This window comes from Aulonocara sp. 'chitande type north' Nkhata Bay, linkage group LG10 (assembly GCF_057382095.1).
Source record: "Aulonocara sp. 'chitande type north' Nkhata Bay isolate Kocher_YH1m ecotype deep benthic linkage group LG10, A_spYH_male_GT1.1, whole genome shotgun sequence".
Lineage (NCBI taxonomy): Eukaryota > Metazoa > Chordata > Actinopteri > Cichliformes > Cichlidae > Aulonocara > Aulonocara sp. 'chitande type north' Nkhata Bay.
The window spans coordinates 9356505-9380897 of NC_141353.1; the positions used below are offsets into that span (position 1 = coordinate 9356505).

General features: G+C 49.7%; 3 protein-coding genes, 1 long non-coding RNA gene and 1 other non-coding gene across 10 annotated transcripts; 3 read left to right on the plus strand and 2 right to left on the minus strand.

Annotated features, from left to right (window-relative positions):
- The first annotated feature begins 516 nt into the window (after positions 1 to 516).
- On the plus strand, positions 517 to 13472 carry fam53c (family with sequence similarity 53 member C). Of its 2 annotated transcripts, XM_086308072.1 has the most exons (5): positions 517 to 913; positions 3682 to 4031; positions 6760 to 6817; positions 7867 to 8879; positions 9282 to 13472. In XM_086308072.1, the coding sequence occupies exons 3-5, from the start codon at positions 6811 to 6813 to the stop codon at positions 9564 to 9566; spliced, it is 1305 nt and encodes a 434-aa protein (XP_086164198.1). In that variant the 5' UTR covers positions 517 to 913; positions 3682 to 4031; positions 6760 to 6810; the 3' UTR covers positions 9567 to 13472. The 2 variants fall into 2 exon arrangements, with proteins under 2 accessions (XP_086164198.1, XP_086164199.1); XM_086308073.1 differs by lacking the exon at positions 3682 to 4031.
- LOC147320206 (heat shock protein beta-11-like) lies at positions 13416 to 14710 on the minus strand. The gene has a single exon (XM_086308095.1). It carries the CDS (start codon positions 14631 to 14633, stop codon positions 13983 to 13985), a length of 651 nt encoding a protein of 216 aa, XP_086164221.1. The 5' UTR covers positions 14634 to 14710; the 3' UTR covers positions 13416 to 13982.
- A 1178-nt stretch (positions 14711 to 15888) lies between these two features.
- On the plus strand, positions 15889 to 22514 carry LOC147320207 (uncharacterized). 2 transcript variants are annotated; one of them, XR_015131241.1, is made up of 4 exons: positions 15889 to 16215; positions 16783 to 16915; positions 17042 to 17192; positions 21279 to 22514. It is a non-coding gene; the product is annotated as an uncharacterized LOC147320207 (long non-coding RNA). The 2 variants fall into 2 exon arrangements; XR_015131240.1 differs by having other exon boundaries at positions 16783 to 16891.
- trnaa-agc (transfer RNA alanine (anticodon AGC)) lies at positions 16044 to 16116 on the plus strand. Its single transcript has one exon. It is a non-coding gene; the product is annotated as a tRNA-Ala (tRNA).
- drc2 (dynein regulatory complex subunit 2) lies at positions 16323 to 22476 on the minus strand. 4 transcript variants are annotated; one of them, XR_015131231.1, is made up of 10 exons: positions 22305 to 22476; positions 19675 to 19828; positions 19378 to 19545; positions 19124 to 19293; positions 18840 to 18990; positions 18607 to 18765; positions 18120 to 18338; positions 17927 to 18046; positions 16944 to 17763; positions 16324 to 16791 (listed from the first exon to the last, which is right to left on the minus strand). XR_015131231.1 is itself a non-coding variant. In XM_086308070.1 (9 exons), the coding sequence occupies exons 2-9, from the start codon at positions 19801 to 19803 to the stop codon at positions 17497 to 17499; spliced, it is 1383 nt and encodes a 460-aa protein (XP_086164196.1). In that variant the 5' UTR covers positions 19804 to 19828; positions 22305 to 22476; the 3' UTR covers positions 16323 to 17496. The 4 variants fall into 4 exon arrangements, 1 of the variants encoding a protein (XP_086164196.1); XR_015131232.1 differs by lacking the exon at positions 22305 to 22476 and adding an exon at positions 22060 to 22190; XR_015131233.1 differs by lacking the exon at positions 22305 to 22476 and adding an exon at positions 21833 to 21988.
- Positions 22515 to 24393: the final 1879 nt, after the last annotated feature.

Here is a 24393-nt window from a genome sequence, read left to right on the forward strand (position 1 = left end):
TTTAATTTATTTTTAATCCATAAATGATTTTTACTCGGTCTGACTATCCACGCATTTTATCAGGTTTTACGTGTTTTTTTTTTTTTTTTTTTTTTTTTAAAAAAGTAAACCCTAAAGATGAACTCCTTATTTCTAAACTAGATTTTAACTCTAACAGTTTTCTTTTAGTCTGTCAAATTTATTTTCACTGTACAGTTTATTTAACAGTCTTTTTGCTTCCTCTTTGTTTTTAAAATATTCAGATTTCAAAAATGTAATATTAATAGAATCAATTTTTAGTTTCAACCACGTATTTTTATTTCTTTTTAGTCTCTACTCTTTTCTCTTCACCATTTCTACTCATTTTTCGTTATTTTTAATGTCCCGGTGTCTGCACGGTTCTCCGTGGTTCCTCCGGTCGGGCCCGGTCCGCGCAGTTTCTGCGGGTTTGCCCTTTAACGCGAGCTGTGGCGGTAAACAAGCCTCCGCGGACTCCAGCTCCCGTCATGCCCCGCGTGGCAGCGTTCTCGGAGATTCGCCCCGGGTTCGTGCGGCAGGTTCGGCTGTGCTGAGCGGCGGCACTGCGGACCGGATCAAAGGATCAGACGTAAATAAACGGCAGGTGCCGGTGATGCGCTGAAGCCCCGCCCCTCCTCCGCTGGCACCGTAGCTGTTATTTATGAATGCCCGCCGCTCACGGGCGTGTGCGCGCGCAGTCCTCGTTATTATTATTATGTTTTAATAACGGAGACCGGACACCGATCCAGGCAGATGTGCGGCTCAGTGCCGGAGCCTGCGATGCCCGCTCCGCGCGGTTAGATTCCCGCTTCGTTCCGCTGTGTTCGACGATAATACTGGGTCGATACACCGAACACAGAGCCGTTCGCCGGCCCGCTGCAGCCACAGGAGCCGCCTCACCCCGTCAACCGACAAGGTAAGCACTGCGCCGGGCCGGAGAGAGCGGGACGTGTGTCTGACTCCGTCCCGCAGCATCCCGCCGTGTGTCGTCCCCCTCTCGCCGCTCCGGGAGCTCTCGGGCCGGCCACACGCCGTCAGCACCGCTGTTCCGATCGCTGTTGACGGCCTGCGGTGGTTCTGCTGAGCATGGGCCTGTGAGGGGTCCGGTGTGTGCGGACGGCCCTGGCCTGGGTGATGGCCGGAGGCGGGACAGACACCGGGAGCATCATTGATGTTCGTGGGTTGTTTGTGACACCATTAACGGCGGCTAACGGGTCAGCTAGCAGCTAACCCGTTAGCCGCCGTTAGCTACTAACTGCCGCCCTGTTCGCTGCTAGCAGCCCGGCACGGGCCCCCGGAGCCCGGGAGGCGGTGGAGGAGGCAGAGCCGTCACTCAGCGGCTCCCATCCTCCGAGCAAGATGGCTGAGTTTATTGTGCCGACCTTGAGCGGAATAACGGGATGACTTGTTATTTATAGCAGCGAGCTAACGGCTCAGGTGAACTGCTGGTGATGTAACGGTCCGCCGTCATAACACAAACCGGGGTTTGTGTTTTTTTTCATGGAGTAACCCTCCGCAAACACACCGCCCACCGGGCCGACAGGTACACGGGCGGAAAGCATCCCTCATTAAAAGCAATGGGATGCTTAGCCACAAGCTAACAAGCTGTCGGGGGTGCCCGGCGGCCTCGGTCAGCCCGGCTCGGCTCGGTTCGGCTCACGGTCATCGGCATGTACCCGGAGCCGATATTCCCCCAGCAGAGCCGCGCTAACCAGACCCCGGGGTTCCGCCCCGATGACGGGGTGATGGTCCCCTGTTCTTGGCCCCTGACCTGGTTTACAGGAGCCCCAGGGGGTCCACGAGTAACGGAGTAACGGTACTCAGTTACAGCACTGATGCAAGGCTGCAACTGGAGAGTAACGACATGAAGGAGTGAAACTGTTATTGTTATTATTATGAGTGTTAACTGTGTGACATAATAATTAAAGTCTAATTTCATGCGATGAGCGGTCCAGACTAATCTCTGGGACCTTGTATTCCTTTTGAGGTTATTTTTTTGTAATTTTGTTGTCAGGTTTTTGTTTTTGCTCTTTTTGACATTTCTTTTCCGATTGAATGTCTAGTCCTGGCTCTTGCTGGTTGTTATGTGGGTTTGCCTCGTGTGTTTGTTCTGCAGTTTTCCTGCGTGGCTTTGGGGGGTCTGGGTGGTTTTATGTCGCCTCGACGGCGGTGCAGGTGGTTTGTAGTCTCTGTGAGCTCCTTTTCACACTTTAGTCTTTTTTGTTGTTGTTTTTGTCGGGTCTCAGATGCGCTTCCTCCAGTCGTTCATGGTGGTTTCTTCAGGCTGTTTGGTCGTAGCGTCTTTGAGGCAGTCTTTAGTCTGTCAGTCGTTTCACTCTGTGGATGTTTTCGTGGGTCTCTTTTGTGCTTCGTCTCTGTCCACGGGGGTCTTCTTCTTCTTGGTGGCGTCTTTTTGTTTTTCGGTGTCTCTTATAGGGGTGAAAATGAAGAGTTTATTGATTGTCATTCTGAGGTTATTGTCTCCACCATCACTAATTGCACTCTGTGTGGTCAAATATTTGTGCATGTTGGAGCAATTTCCCCTCTTTGTTGCGGTCAGGTCAGCAGTGGTCAGCGCCGACACACACACACACACACACACACACATGAAGAGAGAGAGTATGCATAGTATCCAAACAACCATCATAATTCATCATACAATGAGAACACGACGAATCAGCAATTGACAATGACTAATTAATATTCTATTATTGTATATATTGTTTGGAGTTTAGTCTGTTACTGTTGCTATTTTTACCATTTCATGTTGGAGCAACTGTAACCCACATCATTTCCTTATAAAGTATTCTGATTGGATCATGGCAGGTCATCCTGAACCAATCACACGTCTGCTTACCTGCATCTTTTGTTTCTCTTCCTCTTCTTTTCCCTTTTTTCTAAACTGAGCACCTGATGGCTTTGAACTTTTCTTGTCCATCTTGGTTTTAATTTTGCCCTCCAGTACGAACACAAATCCCCCAACCCGAGGATCACCGCAACATATCCTAACAGACCGACACCTTAGTTCACAGATTCACTTTGTCTAAGGTGTGTTTCTGGGATTTCACACAACCCAGGATTCAAATCATGAATCCATGATGGGTTTGGATTTACAACATTATGAAATGTGCTCTATTTGGAAGCAGCAGGTCTTCCTCCCCTTTTGACGGGTTGTGTGAGCACAAAGCAAAGAAAAAACACTTTATTTGCACAGCGAGGGACAATAAAGGATATTTCAGTTTCTATTGTGTTCTACTGCAGAAACACGAGCAGGTAGCTGAGCCTGGCTGTTTGCTACCTTCAGCTCAGGCTGTGGCTGCTGTGCTGGGTTCTTCGTTAGCTTAGCATTAGCACGGTGTGTGATGCAGTCTCCACTTTAAACTAGAAAAGTCAAAGGAACGTCCGTTTACACGCTGCAGACCTGTTTTCCTCCTCTGACACGTGAACTGCAATCAGCTGATTGTAGTGCAACCAGAACTGATAAGCGGGATCAATACACACACAGACGAACAATTCCAAACAGGGACTTGACTGTGGGACTGGTTCCCAGTGCTGTTTGTGGTCGTCTTTTTCTTGTGTTTTTCCTGTTTCTTCTCAACATCAGCTGTTTGATGCTTTGGTCCTGATAGAGTTGTCAATGTTTTTCAGCTTAACTTCACCTGCGTGTGTGTGTGCCTTTTCTAGGTGTGTTGCTGCAGCAACGGCTGACAGATGATGCTCTTGTGAGAGTGGGTGGGGCTACGTGGCCCTGAGGCCTTAAGGAGGAGTCTCAGCCCTAAGCTCCTCCCCTCTCTCGTCCCGAGACAGACCAAACGGACGGACACACAGACGGCCGTAACTCTCCCCTCCCTCCTCCTCCTTCCCCCCTCTCTCCCCTGTTCTCCCCTCCACCTGGCCCCTCCTCCTCCTCCCGGCCACCCTCCCCTGTCTCCCCCCTCGTCCCCTGCCACCATGCTGTGGTCACGCTGCTGGTGGAGAGCCTGAGGAAGCAGACTCTGGAAGGCGACCCTGCTCAGCCAGGGGACTTGTACCTGGTGAGTGGCACACCTGTAGCCTCACCTGTGAGGTCACTGTCACACCTGCAGAGCAGAGACAGGAAGTGTACTTTTGTTAGCGACAGTCTGAACGCCGTCACGGCCCGTGTGTTCACTGACAGTCAGGATACTTTGATACAAAGTCAGGGTGTAAAGTCTCACCACTGGATGTCAGTGGATTGCAGATGATTCCTCCTAATTCACGTGGACAATCCTGCTACGGTGGCCACTGTAGGACACAGCCAGCTGCTTCTGCTGCTGTTTGTGGAAAGTCCACACTTGTCTGCACACTGTGTTTAAACATATTTGAGTAATATCAACACTTAGCAATAAAGCAGGAGTAAGAAACTCTCGTGTGTCATCAATCTTAGTCCAAAGTCACCTCCAAACCTCCGATGACGTCCATCTGTACTGAGAGCTGCTGTTAGTGAAACTTTGCTTGAAGTGGCCTCTGACACTTAGTGGATAAACTCTCATATGATGTGTGACTGTGTGTCACAGACGTGTGATTTTAGGCCACTAAACATGGCGTAACGTTAGATTTAGAGCAGCTGTTGGTTTTGTTTAGCTGTCAGCTGTTTGATGGTGCGGACATGTCTGTTAAATGTCCCACAGCAAGCGAACACCTAAAGCTCTCTGCATGTGTGTCTGTAGCCACACATGTAAAGGTGCTGCACAGAGTCTCTGAGGTCCTTCAACATCTGTCGGACAATGCTCAGGCGCTAGAAACGATATAAATTTGGCCAACGATAGAGACTTTGACTATATCGCTCTATCGCGATAGCGCATGTTGATGATGTCATCAAGCTGCGCCTGTTTTGGTCAAAAGCATCGCAGCGGCTACAACCATAATCATCTGCAAATTATGGCGACAGTCACAGCAAGGAGATGAAGCACTGTTGAAATATGGGGAAAGCCAAAAACTGCGCTTCCTCCACTTCTGTAACATTGATTCATTAATGTTGAATTCTCTGCAGCTGCTCTGTTCCCATGTTGTTGCAGTATATTAATGACTAACCTCGTATTGTGGATGAATGATCTCAGTTGTTCTCCTGACTGACGTTTGGCCCGTGTACAGCATCCTGCTATGTGACTGCATTTGTCCCTGACCACCAGAATCCGTCACGTTAACTTTTATCGAGTGGAAAAAAAGTTGGCGTTCATCCTCCAGCTTCACTGTGCTAATGTTATGCTAACATAGCTGTGTCGCTAGCAATCACGTAGCACATCATTATATAGCAGCTAGCCCAACTTCAGTAACCCTGCAAACGTCACTGCTGTTTAGTTTCCTGTCTTCATTTATGTTGGAAGTGGCAGCAGAGCTGTACGTTTTAATTAGTTTCAAAAATCTCTCAGTCAGAACATGCTATGTCATGTTTAGATGGAAACTAGCGAGCTAACTTCCTGCTAACTTCTAACTCCATTAAATTTAATAAATCTGTTTTCATGGATGTTAAACTTAATTGTTACACCCGATAAAGCAGCAACGCTGATGATTTTATTAAAGATGAAAGAATTCAGACCGTTTTTAACTCTCAGTGTTCGTTTGACTTTGGGACCTGAAGCTGACGGAGTTTTGGACCCAGATTACTCCGCGAAGCTCCTGACTACGGCAGCCGTAATGCTCTGACAATCCATCCAAACATTTTTAACAGATTTCTGTAGCCAAAATCGGTTCGAGGTCAGTAAGCACAACCAGAGTTCATACATAAGGCACACTCGATTTTTGAGAAAATTAAAGGATTTTAAGTGTGGAAAATCCGTTATACAGAAGAAAAGAATATATCGTGATATATGTCGTTACCGCACGTGCTTCAAATTATATCGCGATATGGATTTTAGGCCATATCCCCCAGCCCTACTCAGGATGTTCTGTCCTCTGTGCTGTTGCATGCTGGGACAGCAGGTTGAGGGTCACAGATGCTAACAGACTCAATAAACTGATCACGAGGCCAGTAATGTTGTGGTGATGGAGCTGGACTCCGTTAGGGTGGTGTCGGAGAAGGATGTTGTCCAAGATAAGGAAAATGCTGCACAATACCTCCCACCCACTCCATGACATGCTGGCCAATCACAGGAGTGCGCTCAGGGAGAGACTGAGATTACCCACAATGCACCACTGAACAACACAGGACATCATTCCTGTGGACATCTCTGTACCATCCATCTAACACACAGTGAGGTCGTCTATGGTAAAATAAGGTTTTACAGGTTACATTGGAGCTGTTTCTTATATTTGTAACATGTTATTGTATTAGTCTGTTGCTGTTGTCATGGAGAGACTGACCACATCATGTCCTCAGGGAGTAATGAAGTACAACAACACAATTAGGCTGAACGGCCCAAAGCAGAGCAACATGGCGGCTTCCACAAACCAGTAGCCGCTCACGTGTGATTTTCATTCATTCTGATTTTATTATTTCAGTTCTTCAGCTGACACAGCTCACAGGAACCTTCCTCCCTGCAGCTGTGACTCTAAATCAAACCTTAAACCTGAAGATAATCTGACCTGAGTCGTGTGTGGAAACAGCTTCAGTTACAGCTGAGCTGAAGTTCTGAGCAGTTCTGCAGGTGGACACCAGGTGGTGCTGCAGGTCACCTCATCTCCACTGAATGCACTGCAGCCACAAAGGACTGTTGCTGCCTTCAGCTTAAATCCAGGATCAAAACTTGAAAGCAGGAATATTTTTATGTTCTCAGAGCTGAAACTCTGATTCTGGTCTTTCAGTCCCTGCTGGACCCGAAAACCCTCGCAGAGTGCTGGCCCCCAGATGGCTTGATGCCTGGTGAGTTTCCTGTTTCCCTGAGTGAACCCTGAACATCATGAACGTGTGTGTAAGAGGAAGGAGTGTGTTTACCTCAGGCACTGTTCCTGCAGCGTGTAATTATTCACCTGCGTGTGTGTGTGTGTGTGTGTGTGCGTGTGCGTGCGTGCGTGTGCGTGCGTGTGTGCGTGCGTGTGTGTGTGTGCGTGTGTGCGCGTGTGTGCGTGTGTGTGTCTGTGGGCGTGTGCGCGTGTGTGTGTGTGTGTGTGTGTCTGTGTGTGTGCGTGTGTGTGTGTCTGTGTGTGTCTGTGCACGTGTGTGTGTGCGTGTGTGCGCGTGTGTGTGCGTCTGTGTGCGTGTGCGTGTGTCTGTGTGTGCGTGTGTCTGTGTGTCTGTGTGTCTGTGTGTGCGTGTGTCTGTGCGTGTGTCTGTGTGTGTCTGTGTGTGTGTGTGTCTGTGTGTGTGTGTGTGCGTGTGTGTGTGTCTGTGTGTGTGTGTGTCTGTGTGTGTGTGTGTGTGTCTGTGTGTGTGTGTGTGTGTGTGTGTGTGTGCGTGTGTGTCTGTGCGTGCGTGTGTGTCTGTGCGTGTGTGTGTGTCTGTGTGTGCGTGTGTGTGTGCGTCTGTGTGTGTCTGTGTGTGTGTGTGCGTGTGTGTGTGTGTGTGCGTGTGTGTGTGTGTCTGTGCGTGCGTGTGTGTCTGTGCGTGCGTGTGTGTCTGTGTGTGTGTGTGTGTGCGTGTGTGTCTGTGTGTCCGTGTGTGTGTGTGTCTGTGTGCGTGTGTGTGTGTGTGTGTGCGTGCGTGTGTGTCTGTGCGTGCATGTGTGTCTGTGCGTGTCTGTGTGTGCGTGTGTGTCTGTGTGTGCGTGTGTGTCTGTGCGTGTGTGTGTGTGTGTGCGTGTGCGTGTGTGTCTGTGCGTGCGTGTGTGTCTGTGCGTGTGTGTGTCTGTGTGTGTGTGTGTGCGTGTGTCTGTGTGTGTGCGTGTGTGTGTGTGTGTGTGTGTATGTGTGTGTGTGTGTGCGTGTGTGTGTGTGCGTGTGTGTCTGTGTCTGTGTGTGTGTGTGTGTCCACAGAGAGCAGCTACTGGCAGCTCTGCCCTCCCTCCAAGTCCGGCCTGCAGGGGGGGTTGCTGAGCTCTAGTTTCCCGCCCGGCCCCTCGGCGCTGGTGCCGCCTGATGCTCACCTGCAGGAGGGTGGCGACCCCCTGGACGGGGCCCCTTCTCAGCCGCTGCCGCAGCACCGCCCCCTGGCGCCCAGCACCTCAGCGTCCGAGCTGTCCCTCCCCGGAGCGCCGGTGCCCCCTCCAGGCCCTGGACCCCCACCCCCCCCTCCTCCACCACCCAAACGACACTGCCGCTCGCTGTCGGTGCCCGAGGACCTGTCGCGCTGCCGCTACACGTGGCGGCCCAGTGCCTCGCGAGTCTGGACGCCCGTCAGCCGCCAGCAGTGCCACGGTGGAGCAGGGGGAGGGGTCACAGGGGGAGGGGTCGCCGGAGGGGGTGTAGGGGTGGGAGTGACAGGGGGCGGAGCCTGTCCTCTCCGCGCCCCCAGCTCCTCCCTGAACTCGTCGCTGCACTCCTCGTCCAGCCCCACCTTTTTTAGCCTCGCGCTGTCGCCGGACTCGCCACTACCGTGGAGCTTCCCCTGGGACCCCAGTGAGGCAGCGGCGGGGGGAGGAGCCTGCTGCTGCTTCTTCCCCTCCCCCTCCTCTTGCTCCTCCTCTCCCTCCCCACTTCACCCGCCCCCGCCTCCTCAGCGGCGTTTCTCCCTCTCCCCGGTGCTCATCAGAGACTCTGCTGCCTCTACCTTCCTGCCCCCGCCTCCAGCGCCCAGCCAAGCGGCAGCGGCGCCTCCACCTGGCTGCGTCACGACGGCGGGCGGCGTGACCGCGGGCGGCCCTGTTCCCGCCTCGCCCTCATCGGCCTGCAGCACGCCGTCGTCTCTGCGCCGCAGCCTCCCGCCGCAGCTACCGCGCTGCCACTCGCAGCCATGTGACCTGCTGCTCCTGAAACCGGGTCTGAAGAGACGCCGCGACCCCGACAGACCCTGCGCCCGGCCCGTCCTCGACTTCACCAAGATGACACAGGTAATAAAAACACGCTGCTTGTTTGTTTTCAAAGAATTGAACGGTTTACTGATCGACAGGCGAGCGTCCAGTCAGTCAAGTTATTTGTAAGCACACAGCTGAGCCGCCAAACCCCAGATATTGGAGGGGAGTTCTGGACTTTTCCAGAAGGACAAACGAGGGTCGGAGGGTCCACACAGTCGATCTCAGATCGATCATTTACATTCAAAACGTTTAACGCCATCGAGTCTGTCGAGTTCTTTCTAAGTAGATCTGACAGTCGTCAGCGTGACAGTGAAACGAGAGTCCATGTTTCCTGAAACTAGTATTAGCTCCGCCTCTGTTGCGTTATTGGCTGTTCAGGTTGTGTAACGCTCAGACTTCGAGTGGCAGATTTACAGCTGTGAATGTTTCATCCCGCAGACGCGCAGCATCGACCCGCAGTGTCTGGAGCGTGGCGGCGGCAGGCTGGCCTGCGGCGGCGACCTCTGCATGGGCATGGAGCCCTTCATGGGTGACTTCCGGGGCTCCTGCTCGCCGGCCGAGTGCCTGGGCAGGACCAGCATCGGGCCGCTGAGCGAGAGCGACGAGGAGTGCCGCGAGGACGACGAAGGAGAGGAGGAAGCAGACGAGCGTGAGGCGGCGCAGCAGGCGGTGTTCGAGCGGGACTGTACAGAGCTGGACTTGAACTTAATAGAAGAAAACTGACGTATTTGTAAATGAAGGCTGTTCTCTGTTCTTTAGTTTTATTTTGAAATTATCTAACCCCCCCATCCCCACTTCCTGGACCGCCACCATCTCAACACTCGGCGCCTCCTTGACACCAATCAGCAAGGCTCTCAGGAACAACACCTTCTCTCATTGGACGAGCTGATCGACACGACAGTGATGATGTGGCTGCCGCCGTTAAACGCTCACCCGGAGCCTGAGGCGCCGACGCTCTGCCTCTGAGGCACAGAGTTTCCTTGCCTCAGGCCTTCAAGCGCCATGCCGCAGCAGCGTCCTGAAACAGCATCACCACGCCGACCCGAACCAGAACAGAACCCCGAGCTCGTCTTCCTGAAACGTTCGAGTACGAAATGTGTCAGGTCACGTTCAGGAAACTAAAATATGGATCAGGTACCGAGGAGAAACATTTAGTCTGAAGGGTCTCGGGGTTAAAGGTTAAACTTTGCACTGTAGTGTTCAGCGCCACAGGGGGAGGGGTCATCACTTCCATCACACGAAAAAGAGCCAGAATAAAAAGCGAATACGTTTGTAAATATATTCAGAGTTCCACCGACTCTCCAGGAGAGCTGTGGTACCGCTGCTCCGCTGCAGCGTGAAAACATCGTCAAGGTCAGAATAAACAAACCGGGGTTCAATCTGCTCTGACCTCTGACCTTAGAGAAGAACGGGACGTAGACTGAGCGATATTTCATCCGTTCTGCTTCAGGCTCCGTTGTAAACACAGGTCGGCGTTTCACTTGGACGCCGTCCCGTTTCACAGAGGCGACGCTCAGCGACTCCGCGCTCGTTCCTGAGGCGCTGCCGTTTACAATCGAGCGTGTTCGCTTCATCGTGAAATCTGATGTCACACACACACCTGTCCGGTCACGTGACCTCGGCGTGGTGATGCGTTCAGGCTCCCGGCGGCTGTGCTGAGCGCCGGCAGCCACTGATGCTGTTGTTCACCTGAGTGTTCACAGATTCCTGCTGCACACACCCCAAAACCACTCCCCCCCCCCCCCCCCCCCCGTGTGTGTGTGTGTGCGTGTATTCATATCTTTGTGGGGACCGTCCCCTCGACTTTGAAGACATGTTTGAGACTCAGAACGTGGTTTTAGTGTCAGGGTTACAGTTCGGCTACGGTTAGAGAAAGCATTATGTCAGTTATGTCCCCACAAGTATATGAGTAACCGTGTGTGTGTGTTCTGGCACTGACGTCACAGTCCTGGTGGTCATGTGACTTGTATCCAGACAGTTTGAAGTTTCGGGCAAACAGGTTGAAGAAAGCGAGCTCGATCCACATGAAGGAGTGGACACGAGCTGATGCGAACAGACGTCGGCGTAATGACAAACACTTTGACACATTAGGCTAACACGGAGGGGGTGGGGCTTATAACCCACTTGGCGCCATAGACTCCCAGCTCACCTGTGTAAATCATTAGTATTATCAGGGGCCTCTTTGACCGACAGGTGCTGACATGCTGTGTGGGTAATTGTACTAACAGACCATCCAAGAAGCCCGAGCTCCAGTTTTTTGAGGAAGTTGTCAGGACAAAGTAAAGTACGTCTCTGATATTTGGAGTACACGTTGCCTCTTTTCCTTCTGTGTGACTGCTGGACTTTATGAAGGTTTGTCCCAGCAGGTGTAGCTGTTGGTGTACCAGTCGCACACGGTTGGTTTGGTTACAGGTGCAGTGTTATAGGTCAGCGAGAGTTTTCTGTGTTACAGCAATTACACATTTCTGTGAGTCTGGATTCAGTCTGGATGCTCAGAAACATCGTGCGCTGTGAACATGGAAACGCTGGCTGAAAAAGTGACTTTGCTCTCATTCTAACTTGAAACCCTCAAAAACACAACAAAAACAGTCCTCTGAGCGTCCACGTCATTCTTTACAGTTTTGTATGTGTCACGTTTTTGTGTCATGTACCCCACAAAAGCTCAACGCAGTAACTATATGAGACTTGACTTTGTTATGTTTTACACGTACGTGACGCTGGGGGAGAAAACAAGTTAAAGCTAGTGTGTCCGCTCTTTACCGTTTCCATTATTTTGAAAAAACATCGTTTTGCTCCAAGATCTCAGTTAAACAGCTGCACTCCACCATAAACAACAAACTGTTAATGCTAAGCGCTAACTAGCCAAGCTTAGCAGAGCAGCAGTAGCCAGAGGAGTATCTGATAAAGTCATGTGGGTAAATTTAATGAAGTAAACTGAGGGAGTAATGCAGATGTTGTATTTATTTCAAAACACTGTGTAATATTTATTTATTTTGTTAGAGTGTAAGACTAAGGTTTAGTTTGGCTCAAACTTTAGCAATACTTTAGCTTGTGTAGTTACTGCGATCTGCCTTTAGGGGGCAGCGCTGCAATCTCATTAACAAATAGTTTTTTGTGGGTTTCAAACTCATCGATGATGAAATGCAAAGCTTCACTTTTTGTGACAGTTTGTACATTTTCGTGTCACATGTAATATCTGCTGGTGATTCTGTGTTAGCACTGATGAAGCCAGTATTTCAAATTTTCAACATATTCAGAAATACAGTCGTCTTCCTCTGATGCTTCATGTTTATGCCTTTAGCATGTTACCTTGGCATAAAAATATAGAAGCACAAGAATCTTAGAAAATGTTGGATGGGTTTCACTGAATTCTTTAAACCAACGACTCCCAAAGTCCAGAGTGCTGAGGCCCACTGCAAAACCACAAACTCACATGGGCCTCTAAAGGTTAAATCCTCATCCTAATAAAGTGACATGAGTGATGTATTACCTTGAAATAGCACTTAAAAACTTAAATAGCACACACTGTTGGCTGTACATTGTTAATGCTACTCAGGCATATCACAGTTTATGGCTAAGGTGTGGCACTGGGACACAAACTTTAATACAAGAGCTGTAAATTTAGGCGAAAGTAATGACTAATATCACAAAGAGCCTTTTATTATTATTGTTTATATGAATATGTTACTGTACACACTTGTGATTTTCAAACTGAATTTCAATTAATGATGTGGCCTGCCTACAATATCTTCATAGGCCACCAGGGGGCTCCAGTCTGCATTTTGGGAGTCACTGATTTAAACAATCATTATGAACTTGAATTTGCATTAAGAAATTGTGTTTATTCATTAAAGATGTTAGGGTATATTCATTGAAGATGATTAAATCACCTAACGATCATGAAAAACGCCCGTGACACGAGAATAAATTGGCAGAGGTACGCCAGGGTGCTACATGTTTAAATTAAAGTTGTGATAGGTGTCACTTAGAAAGTCCTGATCAGTGCTGAAGGTAAGAAAAAAACAAGGCTACAGGTTAATTTTCCCAAACTTGTGAAAGGAAAAACCCTAAATTCATACTGTGTCCCTGTAACACAATTAAACACAGTGTCCCCATTACACACATAGGAAAGCACACACACACACACACACACACACACACACACACACACCCTTCCCGCCCGCCTCCTGGTTTGGTTCGTTTCTGTTGATTGGTCCATAACACTCAGCATAAGCCTTAAGTAAACATACTCTATTATTCTGTAAACATTAAAAAGAAAAAAAGACGAAACTAACAGAGAACAAAAGGAAACGTGTACTGTAGCTGTTACATTTTTAGTCCTTCTGTTCATTTTCTGCTGTTTTTCTTAATATTTCTAATCTGATGTCTGAGCACGGCGAGACTGTCGTCATGAACGCATCGTGTTTGAAAAAAAATAAGTGAGAAAAGCTCCGTGACGAGGAGGAGGAGCCGTGTACAGAGTTAGCGAGAGTCTCGGACATCTCTTGTCTTTTAGAAAATGTTTTTTATTGTATGTGATTTCAAAAAAATGACGACATGGCAATTTGAAAAGCAGTTTGTGAATAAATTAAGTTTATTGAGAATTATTTTACAAAGAAAGGGGAAAAACTGGTGTCTCGTGTCTTTATTTGCTCACAGTCGCAGGTTAAAGGAGCACGCCGCCAGTTCATGGACGGTCCAGGAAGCACATGCAGGTTCAGTTCTTATTAAAAATGGGTTAACAGCAAATGTCAGGAAAATGTTGAAGGTTCTTTAACTTCAACTCAATCAGCAGCCAGATGTTTGGAGCTCAGACGGGTGTGTGTTCAGCCCTGACACAGAAAACGTGTGCCAGAGAAACCAGTTTAAAAGAACTACCAGTGCAGAGAACGGTGATGAAACCAGTATCTGGGCAAGGTGCGAATATCTAAGGACCGTTTAATAAAGTATTAGTGCGGGGGTGGGGGGATCAGCTCCATGTCGCCTCCGTCTGGCAGATAAAGCTGCACCAGGGAGACGGAGGCGCTTCGCTGTTCACGTGTAGGTGATGAGTCATCGCTGAAAGCTAAACTTGACAGTTTATTACAAACAGTGAAAAACGTCCCCGTAAAACTACAGACCAAAGACTGCTGGGAGGCTTCAGTTTTTCTCTGTGGGGGTGCTCTCTGAGGTGGAGGTGCCGCTCCCCTCTGCTCCAGCGCTGGAGGCGGAGGCGGTGACGGCCGGGGCTGAGGTGAAGCTGATGGGGACGATCCTCTCCTTCCCGTCGTTGGCGGGGTTCTCCCGCGGCGCCTGAATCTGCAGCTGGCCTCCCAACAGCGAGCAGGTGACGGCCTCGGGGTCGACGCCGTCCGGCAGGTCGAACTCCTGCCTGAACTCCTGGCACTTGTAGGTGTAGCAGCCCTTCCCGTCCTCCTGCTTCTTCTCCGTTCTGCCACTCACCCTCAGCTTGCGGCCCACCTGCTTCACCGACAGCTCCTCCGGGGAGAACTCCTTCGTGTCCAGGCTGAGGGCAAAGGTGGTGCCGTCCCTCCCCAGCTCCTGGAAGGCGATGGGCTTGAAGACCCCCGTGCAGGAGGATGTCTGATCGATCTCCTCAAAGATCTTCTGGTGCAGCCGCTCCATGAACTCGATGCTCTGCTTCATCTCCTGCATGTGACGGATCATCTCCCGCTCGATGTGGTAGAAAAGCGGCCGGGTCTCGGGCCACAGGCTGCGGACGGGCCAGTGCAGGTCCAGGAAAGGCGTCATGGCGGCGGGGGACATCTGGATGACACTGGGGCACAACATCCTGTTATCCTGGAGGTGGAGGTGGTGGTGCTGGTTTGTGACGAGCTGCTTCAGTCTCAAGTCTGTCTGCCTGATGGCCGTCCTCCCTGCTGTTTTTATACGCTGACCACCGCCCACATGCACCCACCCATGGAAAGTTCCAGCTACATTCCTGTGTGTGTGTGTGTGTGCGTTCACCTGCTGTATAAAGACCATGACTGAGTCCTGAAGCAGAAATAGAACAAAGCTGAGATGTGTTGGCATGTGGCAGCTGAACACACACACACACACACACACGCCTGTATGTCTGTCTTTGTGGGGATTAATCATGACTCCCCACAAAAACAGGACATTTGAATAAAGGCTTATTTTCATGGGAAATAATATGGGAATAATCATTTTCATTATTTCTAATGAAAAACATAAAGAGGACCTAAAATTAGATATGGTGATAAGTCTTTGTACAAAAACAAACTCGCCCAGGAAAAGCGTCCAAACATGAGAAAAGTCGCGTGAAACAGTCCCAACATCAGACTGAAGTTTCTGTGTAATCGTCTGCTTTTATAGAGGCAAAAACAGTCCCCGTGTGAATACAAGGACCCAATTTTATGGGTTAGTCCTGACATGAGACTAAAGCTGGTATTTTATGAGAAGAGGGTCCTCACTTGACAAGAAACGATATGAGGTAAAGTACACAGAGCTGTATGTCATAAGCAAAAATGATCAAGCTTGAACTGAGTAACGGTCGATGCAGCGTCACAGGGTCAAATGTCCTCAGAAAGTTTAAACCTGACACAGATAGATCACACACACACACAGGAAGTCGAGTTTCCACCAGGTCTGGAGACGTATGGTGTGTAACCCTGATCTGTCTGTAACCATACCTGGGTCCCCACTTTGCTGCTTTGTGAACACATGTATGTCCCCATAACACAAGGACACACTGTGTTGGTAAAACTGTAGTAAGGGTGCCGAGAAGCTGGACTCGGGGCCAGCATGGAGACGGGCAGCGGTCACGCTCTTTGTTCTTCAGCTCGGCTCTGCTGGCATTAGTGCAACTTACATCCAGCTGTTTGGGGCTCACCTGGGAAGCGCCCGCTCTAACGTTTAATGACGCTGTACTGCGTTAATAACAGCTGCTGAGTTTCAGCCGCCTCTGTTCGTATTTCTGTTAAATGGATGTTTTTAAACCGTCTCACAGTTTAAAACGCTGCTGAGTGACGTCAGCCTCCGCCTTTATCCTGTGAGCAGATCGCACTGAGCTGTCACCGCCATCATTTCTATTTTTGCCTGCATTTTTTCCGCTCCTCCCACCCTGCTGTTTCCCGGCCAATCACACGTCGACATGAACCTAATCACGTGTCAGCGCTTCAGCTGACACGTGGCGTTGAGCTCTTTGAATAGGACGTTTCCCGTATGCTCGCCGTGAGCGGGGGATTAGCTCAAATGGTAGAGCGCTCGCTTAGCATGCGAGAGGTAGCGGGATCGATGCCCGCATCCTCCACGTTTTCTTACTCCTCCGTGTTTTAGTCCCTGTGGATCTGTGCCGCCCTTTGGACTCTGACCCGCGCGTGGATTTCGGTTTGGTTGTGTTTAAGCTCAGGTACATTTTACATTAAAAACACTCTGGTGGGGTACATAAGACATGAGGTAATTAGCTCACTGCGTGGATAATTGTAACTGTGGGCTCACAGTCTGAAGCACCGCTGTTGCTGTGACTCAGCACTCTGTAAATAAAATTATGGGTAATTAAATATAACAACTTGTAAAATAAAATAAAGCTAAATTTAAAAAATATGGAAAAGTACCCAAAAAAGCAAATAAAGTATTATTTGAATATGAAAATAAAAGAATATATAATGGACGATGCAGTAATAAATACTGAAAATAAGCAGTTAATAAATAAATCCCCCCGCTGGCTCCTTCGGTTTTCTTGTACCTTTATTCAGATGTTATATAAACACAGCAAATAAGAAGATTTCATGTATTCCTCAGTCACACACTTTCATTAAAAACAAGTCTAAATGCAGGAAGAGGATTTGGTTTGCTGGCCTCAAACACTTCTTTGTGCTGTCCACTGGGGGGCGCTGTTCACCTGCAAACATTAGCTGGTGAACAGCTTGGCTCACAGCAGAAACAGTTCTTGTGACTTCTCCACCCTCCATCACAGTCAGAACATCTGATGAGAAATAAACCCGACACCACAAACCATGAAAAGATCTGCAGATCACGTTTCCCTCACCTGCCAGGCCCTGATGAGCGTTAGCAGCGGTAACCAGGTGAGGGTCACTTCAGGTATTCAGGTCAGTGAGTCACCTTTGCTAAGCTCACCTTTTTAAAGTTGTTTTTCCTCACGGTCATGTTTTTCTCTCTTCTTTTCTGTGTGTTTAATTCGCTGTATGTGGCGCTACCTGCTGGGTGTTATTCAGAGCCACACCTGTGGGGCCGACCAGCAGCCACGACCCGAAGACCCCCAAAGACAGCAGCTGAGACCAAAACCTCGTCAGGAAAAGTTTACGGAAGTTATATCATGCTGTTTATACTTCCTGTTTATCCAAGCAGGTACCTGGATGCTAACAGGTGAGCGGCTACTTCCTGGTGAAACTCTGCCCCCTGGTGGTGGGAGTGTACAAAAAGGCTTTGCACAGATTTCTGTTCCTCACCCAAAACAAAGCTTGTCTGTAGAGCGAGCTAATGTTCAATCAGAGCAGCAAACACTTGGAAACTGGAGAACATACAAAGACTTTCACACAATACTCGACTAAAAGTACTCAAGTATACTGCAGGCCGGTCCCTCCTATATGGACACGCCCCTTTAGCAAGAAAGCTCAAAGCACATCAGGAGTCGTCCTACTGGTCGTCATGGCGAACACATTTTAATTAGTCACTGCTTCAAGACGGCGTGGGCAGCTTCGATGACCGTGACGTGGCTCCTACCCCTCGCAGCAGGTGTGGTGCTGGTGGTGGTCGGAGCTCGGGCCACGTGGAGCGGGGGCAAGTGGGCGTGGTGGTCATGCTGACGCAGCAAAAGCTGCAGCTGTTCGTTCTCACGCCTCAGGTCCTTGCTGTGCTTCCTCAGAGCTTCACGCTGCAGCACAGCACTGCTGCAGCTCCGCCGCAGCTGCTGCAGTTCCGGGAACCTACAGACGTCCTGCAGACCGATGGACAGGTGAGCTGACAACTGTCTGCAGGCCATATTGTACCTGTGGGGGAGGAGCTTCCTGGCACTGTGCTTGTTTTAGAAGCTGCACACCCACCTGGGAGCTCGCTAAAGTTAAACTAAAAGGATACAGGTTGGGGAAGGCGGAGCCTACCTTTGCTGGCGTGTCCTGTTGGCACTCGTCTGTGCGTTGTGATGATGATGATGTCAGTAACGTGTCGTGTTGCGTCTCCAGCCGGTGGCAGATGTCCGCGGCCCGTAGAACCCTCTCGCCCTGAAACAGCGGAGCACACGGAGGGTGAGAAGCAGTTCCGACAGGTGATGCAGACAGGTGAGGCGGGCTTCACCTTGGTGACGACGGCCTGCAGGTTCTTGGCGGCGGCGTCACCCTGGACGGTGAGCTCGGTGAGCCTCTTCCTCGCCGCCGTGTGCGACTGGGTCAGGTGGTCCTGGAGTGCGTGAGACCTGCAGTTGAGCTCATGTATGGTGGCGGTCAGGTCCTCTTCCAGCGAGCTGTTTTCTGCCTTGTTGGAGATCATCTTCTCCCTCAGCCTGCGGACGGCGTCCTGACAGGAAGTGAGCGAGCACAGTGAGTGCGTGTTAAAACGAACACGTTTACAGTTTACACACAAACTCCTCCTTCAAACAGCTGCAGGCATCATATTAGGACTTAAGGTATTTATTAGGGGGCGTGGCCTGAACGACTGATAATTCGTTTCCAGGACTGTGTTTGGCTCACCCGGGTCAGCTGACTGTGGATGTGACACACCTGTGACACACCTGTACGTATGAGCTCAGCTCAGAGACAGGTGGAGGTGTTGTGAGCGCACTGACCTCCAGCTTCTTGGTGGTCTTCAAGTCTTCGCTGATCTTCTTCTGTTTGTCTGCGAGCTGCTTCTCGAGCTGCGTTACCTTGACGATACTTTTCTGCAGGTGCTCTAAGCTCGTCTGGGTGGCGTCACTCACCTCCTCCCTGCCCTCCAGAGCAGCCACCTGTGCACAGAGAGGGGGTCAGCGCAGCCGGACGGGCCTGAGAGGTAGAGGGAGACCACGGGCCGGCGCCATACCTGCTCCTCCAGAGAGCACGTGTACATCGCCAGCGTGTCCTCGAGCAGCATCCTGATGTCATTCATGGCGTCCGTGTTGTGCAACTCCGCCGTCAGGGTCAGCTCCTGCAGCTGGATCTCCTGCTGCTGAGACTGCTCCAACATCTGCTGCCTGAAACGCCACACAGGGTCAGAGGTCAACACAGCTCCACCGGCTTCAGGCCACCGGATCATGTGACTGACTTTAGCTCACAGGCTTGGAGGAGGCGCTGACGGCAGGTGAGCGAGCGGAGCATACGACTCACCTCTGAGAGCTGACGCTGGCGCTGACGTCCTCCAGGGCACGCTCCCACTGCTGCTGCAGACCCTGCAGCCGTGCGGCCTGCAGCGCCCACAGCGCCTCCATGTGGTGCAGGTGGAAGCGCTGCATGTGCGCCTCCTGGCGCTCCGTCTCCTGCACGTCGCCCACCAGCTTCTGCAACACAAACGGGCAGGAGTCTGGTCAGCGGGGTAAGACGAGTGTGGGAGGCGGGGTGAGCACAGGCGAGGGGCGGAGCACCTGGACGATGCTGTCCAGGTCGTCCAGCGTCCTCTCAAACGTCTGCTGGAGCACGATGATGTCATGGCGCAGCTCGGCATCCCTGGTCTGGCGGAGGATTGCCCTCCAGCCGTCGTGGAGCTTCAGCAGGTTCACAGCAGTGTTCCTCTGCTCCTTCTGCAGCTTGTCCTACAACGCACACACACACACACACACACACACACACACACACAGTGTGAGGCGTTCAACAAGAGCCAGCAGCAGAAAGTCAAAGAGGCCACGCCCCCTACAGTGATCCAGGTGTTCCCTCTGTGTCACCTTCAGGAACAGGCCGAGCGTCTCCTCCTTCTTCTTCTTCAGCTCCTCCTCAGCCTGAGCGCGCTGCTGCAGGTGCACCTGTCTCTCCTCGTCAGACTTCCCCACGCTCTTCTTCATCTTCTTTGGCATGATGCCTCTTCGTCTCCTCGTCACGCTGAGAGGACAGCAGGTGGAGAAGGATGTTAGCTCCTACGGGTATTTGTGAGACCTGCAAACATGAGCTCATCGGGTTTAAGCTCCTCCTTTCAGAGTTACCACCTGACCCCAAACCAGCCTGTATATAAAAGATGGAAGTAGCCTCTGTCCTGTTAGCACGCCGGCTGCTGCACGTGTGGTGTTTCAGTCAGAAGGTTCAAGGTTCTTTATTTGTCACATGCATAGTTATACAAGTATAACACACAGTGAAATGTAGCCTGACACGCTCCTCGACATGTGCAAAAATGGGGGGGGTAGGAAGAAGAGGAGATGATGTTCTTCAGCAGCCTCTCAAACACCTTCATTACTACCGAGGTCAGTGCAACTGGCCGGTAATCGTTCAGGGATGAGGGTTTGCTGTTCTTGGGCACAGGGATGATGGTGGATCTTTTGAAGCATGTGGGGACCACAGACTTCTCCAGGGACTCGTTGAAGATGTAAGTGAACACACCTGCTAGCTGGTCAGCACAGCAGCGCAGCAGACGGCCGGTGATGCCGTCTGGCCCCGCCGCTTTCCTTGTGTTCACTCTCCTCAGTGCCACAGTCCATCTTTACAGGAGTTCAGTGACTTTTTATCTCCCATCTTGAAGCTGTCCACGTCGTTAATAATTGGGGGTTTTAACATGCAACATGATGATGACGCTGACCTGCCAGAGGTTTTCTTAGCATCATGGACTCTTCATTTCCCACAGCATGTGTCCGGCCCCACTCACACCAAAGGACACTCTCTGGACCTCGTTTTATGTCGGACCATCCTCGTATCATTTTTAACCCGTCTATTTATTGGCCTCCTTCTCCTGTTCGTCATGTTTTTAGCTCGCGCACCTTAAATTCCTCTACGGCTGCTAACGTTTCTGATGTTTTTCATTTGTTCTGCCTGCTTCTAACGATGTTGATTTATTAACAAATGTTTTTAATAATTGTTGTCTTTCTATTTGAGATCATATTGGCCCCGTTAAAGCTACACTAGCCCTGTGTGAAAAGCCTCTCCCTGGACAAACGACAGCATTCGCTGTTTAAAGCGTGTCTGTCGTAAAGCGGAGCGTTTGTGGAGAAAAACTCGTTGACAGGTTCATCTCCTTCCCTAATCATGACTACAGGGCCCTGCACGGTGTAGCTCCAGCTTACATCGGTGAGCTTCTTCATCGCCCCAGCATGCGACCAGCTTGCTGGCTGTCCAGCACACAAGGCTAAAAACAGAAGGTGACAGAGCGTCAGTGGCTCCCTTTGATCTGTGGACTCGTCTCTTTTAAAAAGCAGTTAGAAACGTATCTGTTTAAACTTGCTTTTGGTTGATTTCGTTTGTTTGAGGTCGTGTGTCCATTTCTGCTTCTGTGAAGCACTTTGTGATCTTATCTTGAAAGGTGCTATATAAATAAAATTTTACTTTACTTTTACTCCACCTTCAGGTTTCTGTGCAGCCACACCACCATCGCCCTGGTAAAGAAGGCCAGCAGCAGCTGCACCTCCTCCGTGTCCTGAGGAAGAAGAACCTGGACCAGGAGCTGCTGCTGACCTTCTCCCCTCCTCGGTGGAGAGCGTGCTCCTCCTGCCTGCTGTTTGTAGTCAGTGCTGGGTTTGGATTAACGATTTTCCAGAATCTCAGGTTAAAGCTCACAAAATTTCAGCAAACCAGAGCAGATTCTGCACAAAGACGTAAACACAAAGCGCACGTCAGCCGACAGCCGCAGATTGTGATGCGTCCGCGCTTCGTGTTTACGTCTTTTTTTGCGCTGGAGTCTGAGCTGCAGGTTTGTCTCTCAGACCAAAACTGACCGAACCAGCAGCAGAAGAAGATCCAAACGACACTTCACATAAACATCGTCATGAATTCACTTTGACTTTTGCTGCTTTCCTTCCAGCTCTTCAGTTTTTGTTCTACTGCAGAATATTTTAAGGTTATTTGCTATAAACAGCCAGGACAGGAAACTCTGCTTCATGTGTGTCTGTTTGATCCTGTTACTTTGACTCAAAGGCCTCTGCTGTGACGCTCACGCCTCGATGAAGTCTCACAGTGTCAGCTTCGCTTTCATAGACATAAAAATACTGATGGATGATCAGAATGATCGTATATGTGACTGAGGCCCAGCTCAGTCATTAACACCGCCCACAACACGACTGGCTGCCCCTGGAGGCCATCGACGCGTCCTCCTGTCTCAGGTAAACCCTCACAGGTGACCCCGCCCACACCTGCTTGCCACACTCAGGCTTCTGCAGTAAGTTTCTGTCCTGAGCGTCTCCGGCAGTTGGCGCCGTTGCTAGGCAACAGCAGCAGCGCGTGTCTGATGACAGCTCGTGGACCCTCGTTTCCAAATGTAATTATATTTAACTCAAAGCCAGCCGAGCGGCTCTTTGATCTGCACCGCGCGCAGTGACGTCGCCCCGGTTTCCCGTTAACGTGGGCGCAGGTGAAGGTCAGACACTTCCGGTCTTACCGTTCAGGAGAGCCGCTGCAGACCCGCGACTGTGACCTCCGCGTTTGCGATCCGTCACCATAGCAACGGCGTCAGCCGGGGTCACGTGACAGCCGTCAGCTGTTTGCAGATATTTCAACAGAAGAAGAATTTAAATTTAAGTTGTTCTAAAACCAAACGACCGGAAACAGCTGAAACACCCGAGTCTGAGCCGACGTCTGAATCAGAGGCGGAGCCAGACATTTGAAACACCCGGGGCTTAGCCCTAAAGGGTGGTATGCATGTGGGATTTTTTTTGGGGGGCGTAGAAATGACTGAAAGATTAATTGGCTCTGTTTTGAGTTTTGTTCAAAAAAGAATGACTTCATAGAGGGAAAAATATATATCACATGTGCAGGACACCTTAAACTCGTTTTTTAATTAAGCAGCGAGGCAGAACAAAGTCGGGCTGTATCAAGACACGAGGACTAAACCCCGATTCAACCAGACCCAGAACTGATCCAGAATTAAAACAGGACTACAACAGTTCAAAATCAGCACTACTGAGAACTTAACCAAGACAGAACCAGAATCAGAACTAGATGATAGCGGCACTAAAAATCATCATAGACCTGCACTACACTTATTTTTTAATTCTACCAAAGTACAATATTTAGATTGAGAAAAGTTTATATAATTATTTAGCCTTGTTGTGCAAACAAGCTGCATAACTTAATAAATATAGAATTTGAAAAATAACAAACCTAAAAAGAAACACGAGGTACGAGATACATGAGGACCTGTGATACGGTGATACTTTTGGCAAACAACCATGTGACTAACAGGTGTGTCTCACCTGCTCTTGTTCCCTCTCTGTGCTGACAATCATCAAATCTACAGTTGAAACCAGATATTTACTCTTCAGATAAAAACACTTTTTTAATTGTAACATCAAATCAGACTAAATGTTTATTTTTTAGATAAATATAAAAACATATTTGTTAACTTTAAGAGTAAAGAGAGAAACTGTCTGTATTTCTTAATTGTAAATGGCACCAAATTGTATTCAAACTGAGCCACACTTATGGAGCTCCACAGTTCTTTTCCTGCTGTTTTGTTTGACATCTCTTGATGTTCCCATGTCACAGAAACAGCCTCTGTGTTTTGCCTTATATGCATCCACAGCTGTGCCACCAGTTTACTCACATGGACTCTACGAACCAATCAGAAGCTTCTTCAGCTCAGAATGGAATCGTCTGCAGTTTCTTATTAATTAACAATAAACTTGGTATACAGGGAGTGCAGAATTATTAGGCAAATGAGTATTTTGTCCACATCGTCCTCTTCATGCATGTTGTCTTACTCCAAGCTGTATAGGCTCGAAAGCCTACTACCAATTAAGCATATTAGGTGATGTGCATCTCTGTAATGAGAAGGGGTGTGGTCTAATGACATCAACACCCTATATCAGGTGTGCATAATTATTAGGCAACGTCCTTTCCTTTGGCAAAATGGGTCAAAAGAAGGACTTGACAGGCTCAGAAAAGTCAAAAATAGTGAGATATCTTGCAGAGGGATGCAGCAGTCTCAAAATTGCAAAGCTTCTGAAGCGTGATCATCGAATAATCAAGCGTTTCATTCAAAATAGTCAACAGGGTCGCAAGAAGCGTGTGGAAAAACCAAGGCGCAAAATAACTGCCCATGAACTGAGAAAAGTCAAGCGTGCAGCTGCCAAGATGCCACTTGCCACCAGTTTGGCCATATTTCAGAGCTGCAACATCACTGGAGTGCCCAAAAGCACAAGGTGTGCAATACTCCTTCCCAAATCAAAACCCTGGATTAACGGAGATGTCCGCGCGGCACTGGCGGCACGGAGCACCGCCTTTGCCTCCGCGAACACATCGGACTACAAACACGCACATTACCAACTCCGGAAGACGATCAAAGCAGCCAAACGTGAGTACAGGGACAGGGTGGAGCAACAGTTTGACAACCCTCGGAGTATGTGGCAGGGACTAAACACGATCACAGACTTTAGAGGGAAAACCAGCACACCGCAGACCACGGCCTCTCTGTGTGAGGATCTAAACGTATTCTACGCTAGATTCGACGCAGTGAACACCATGAGACC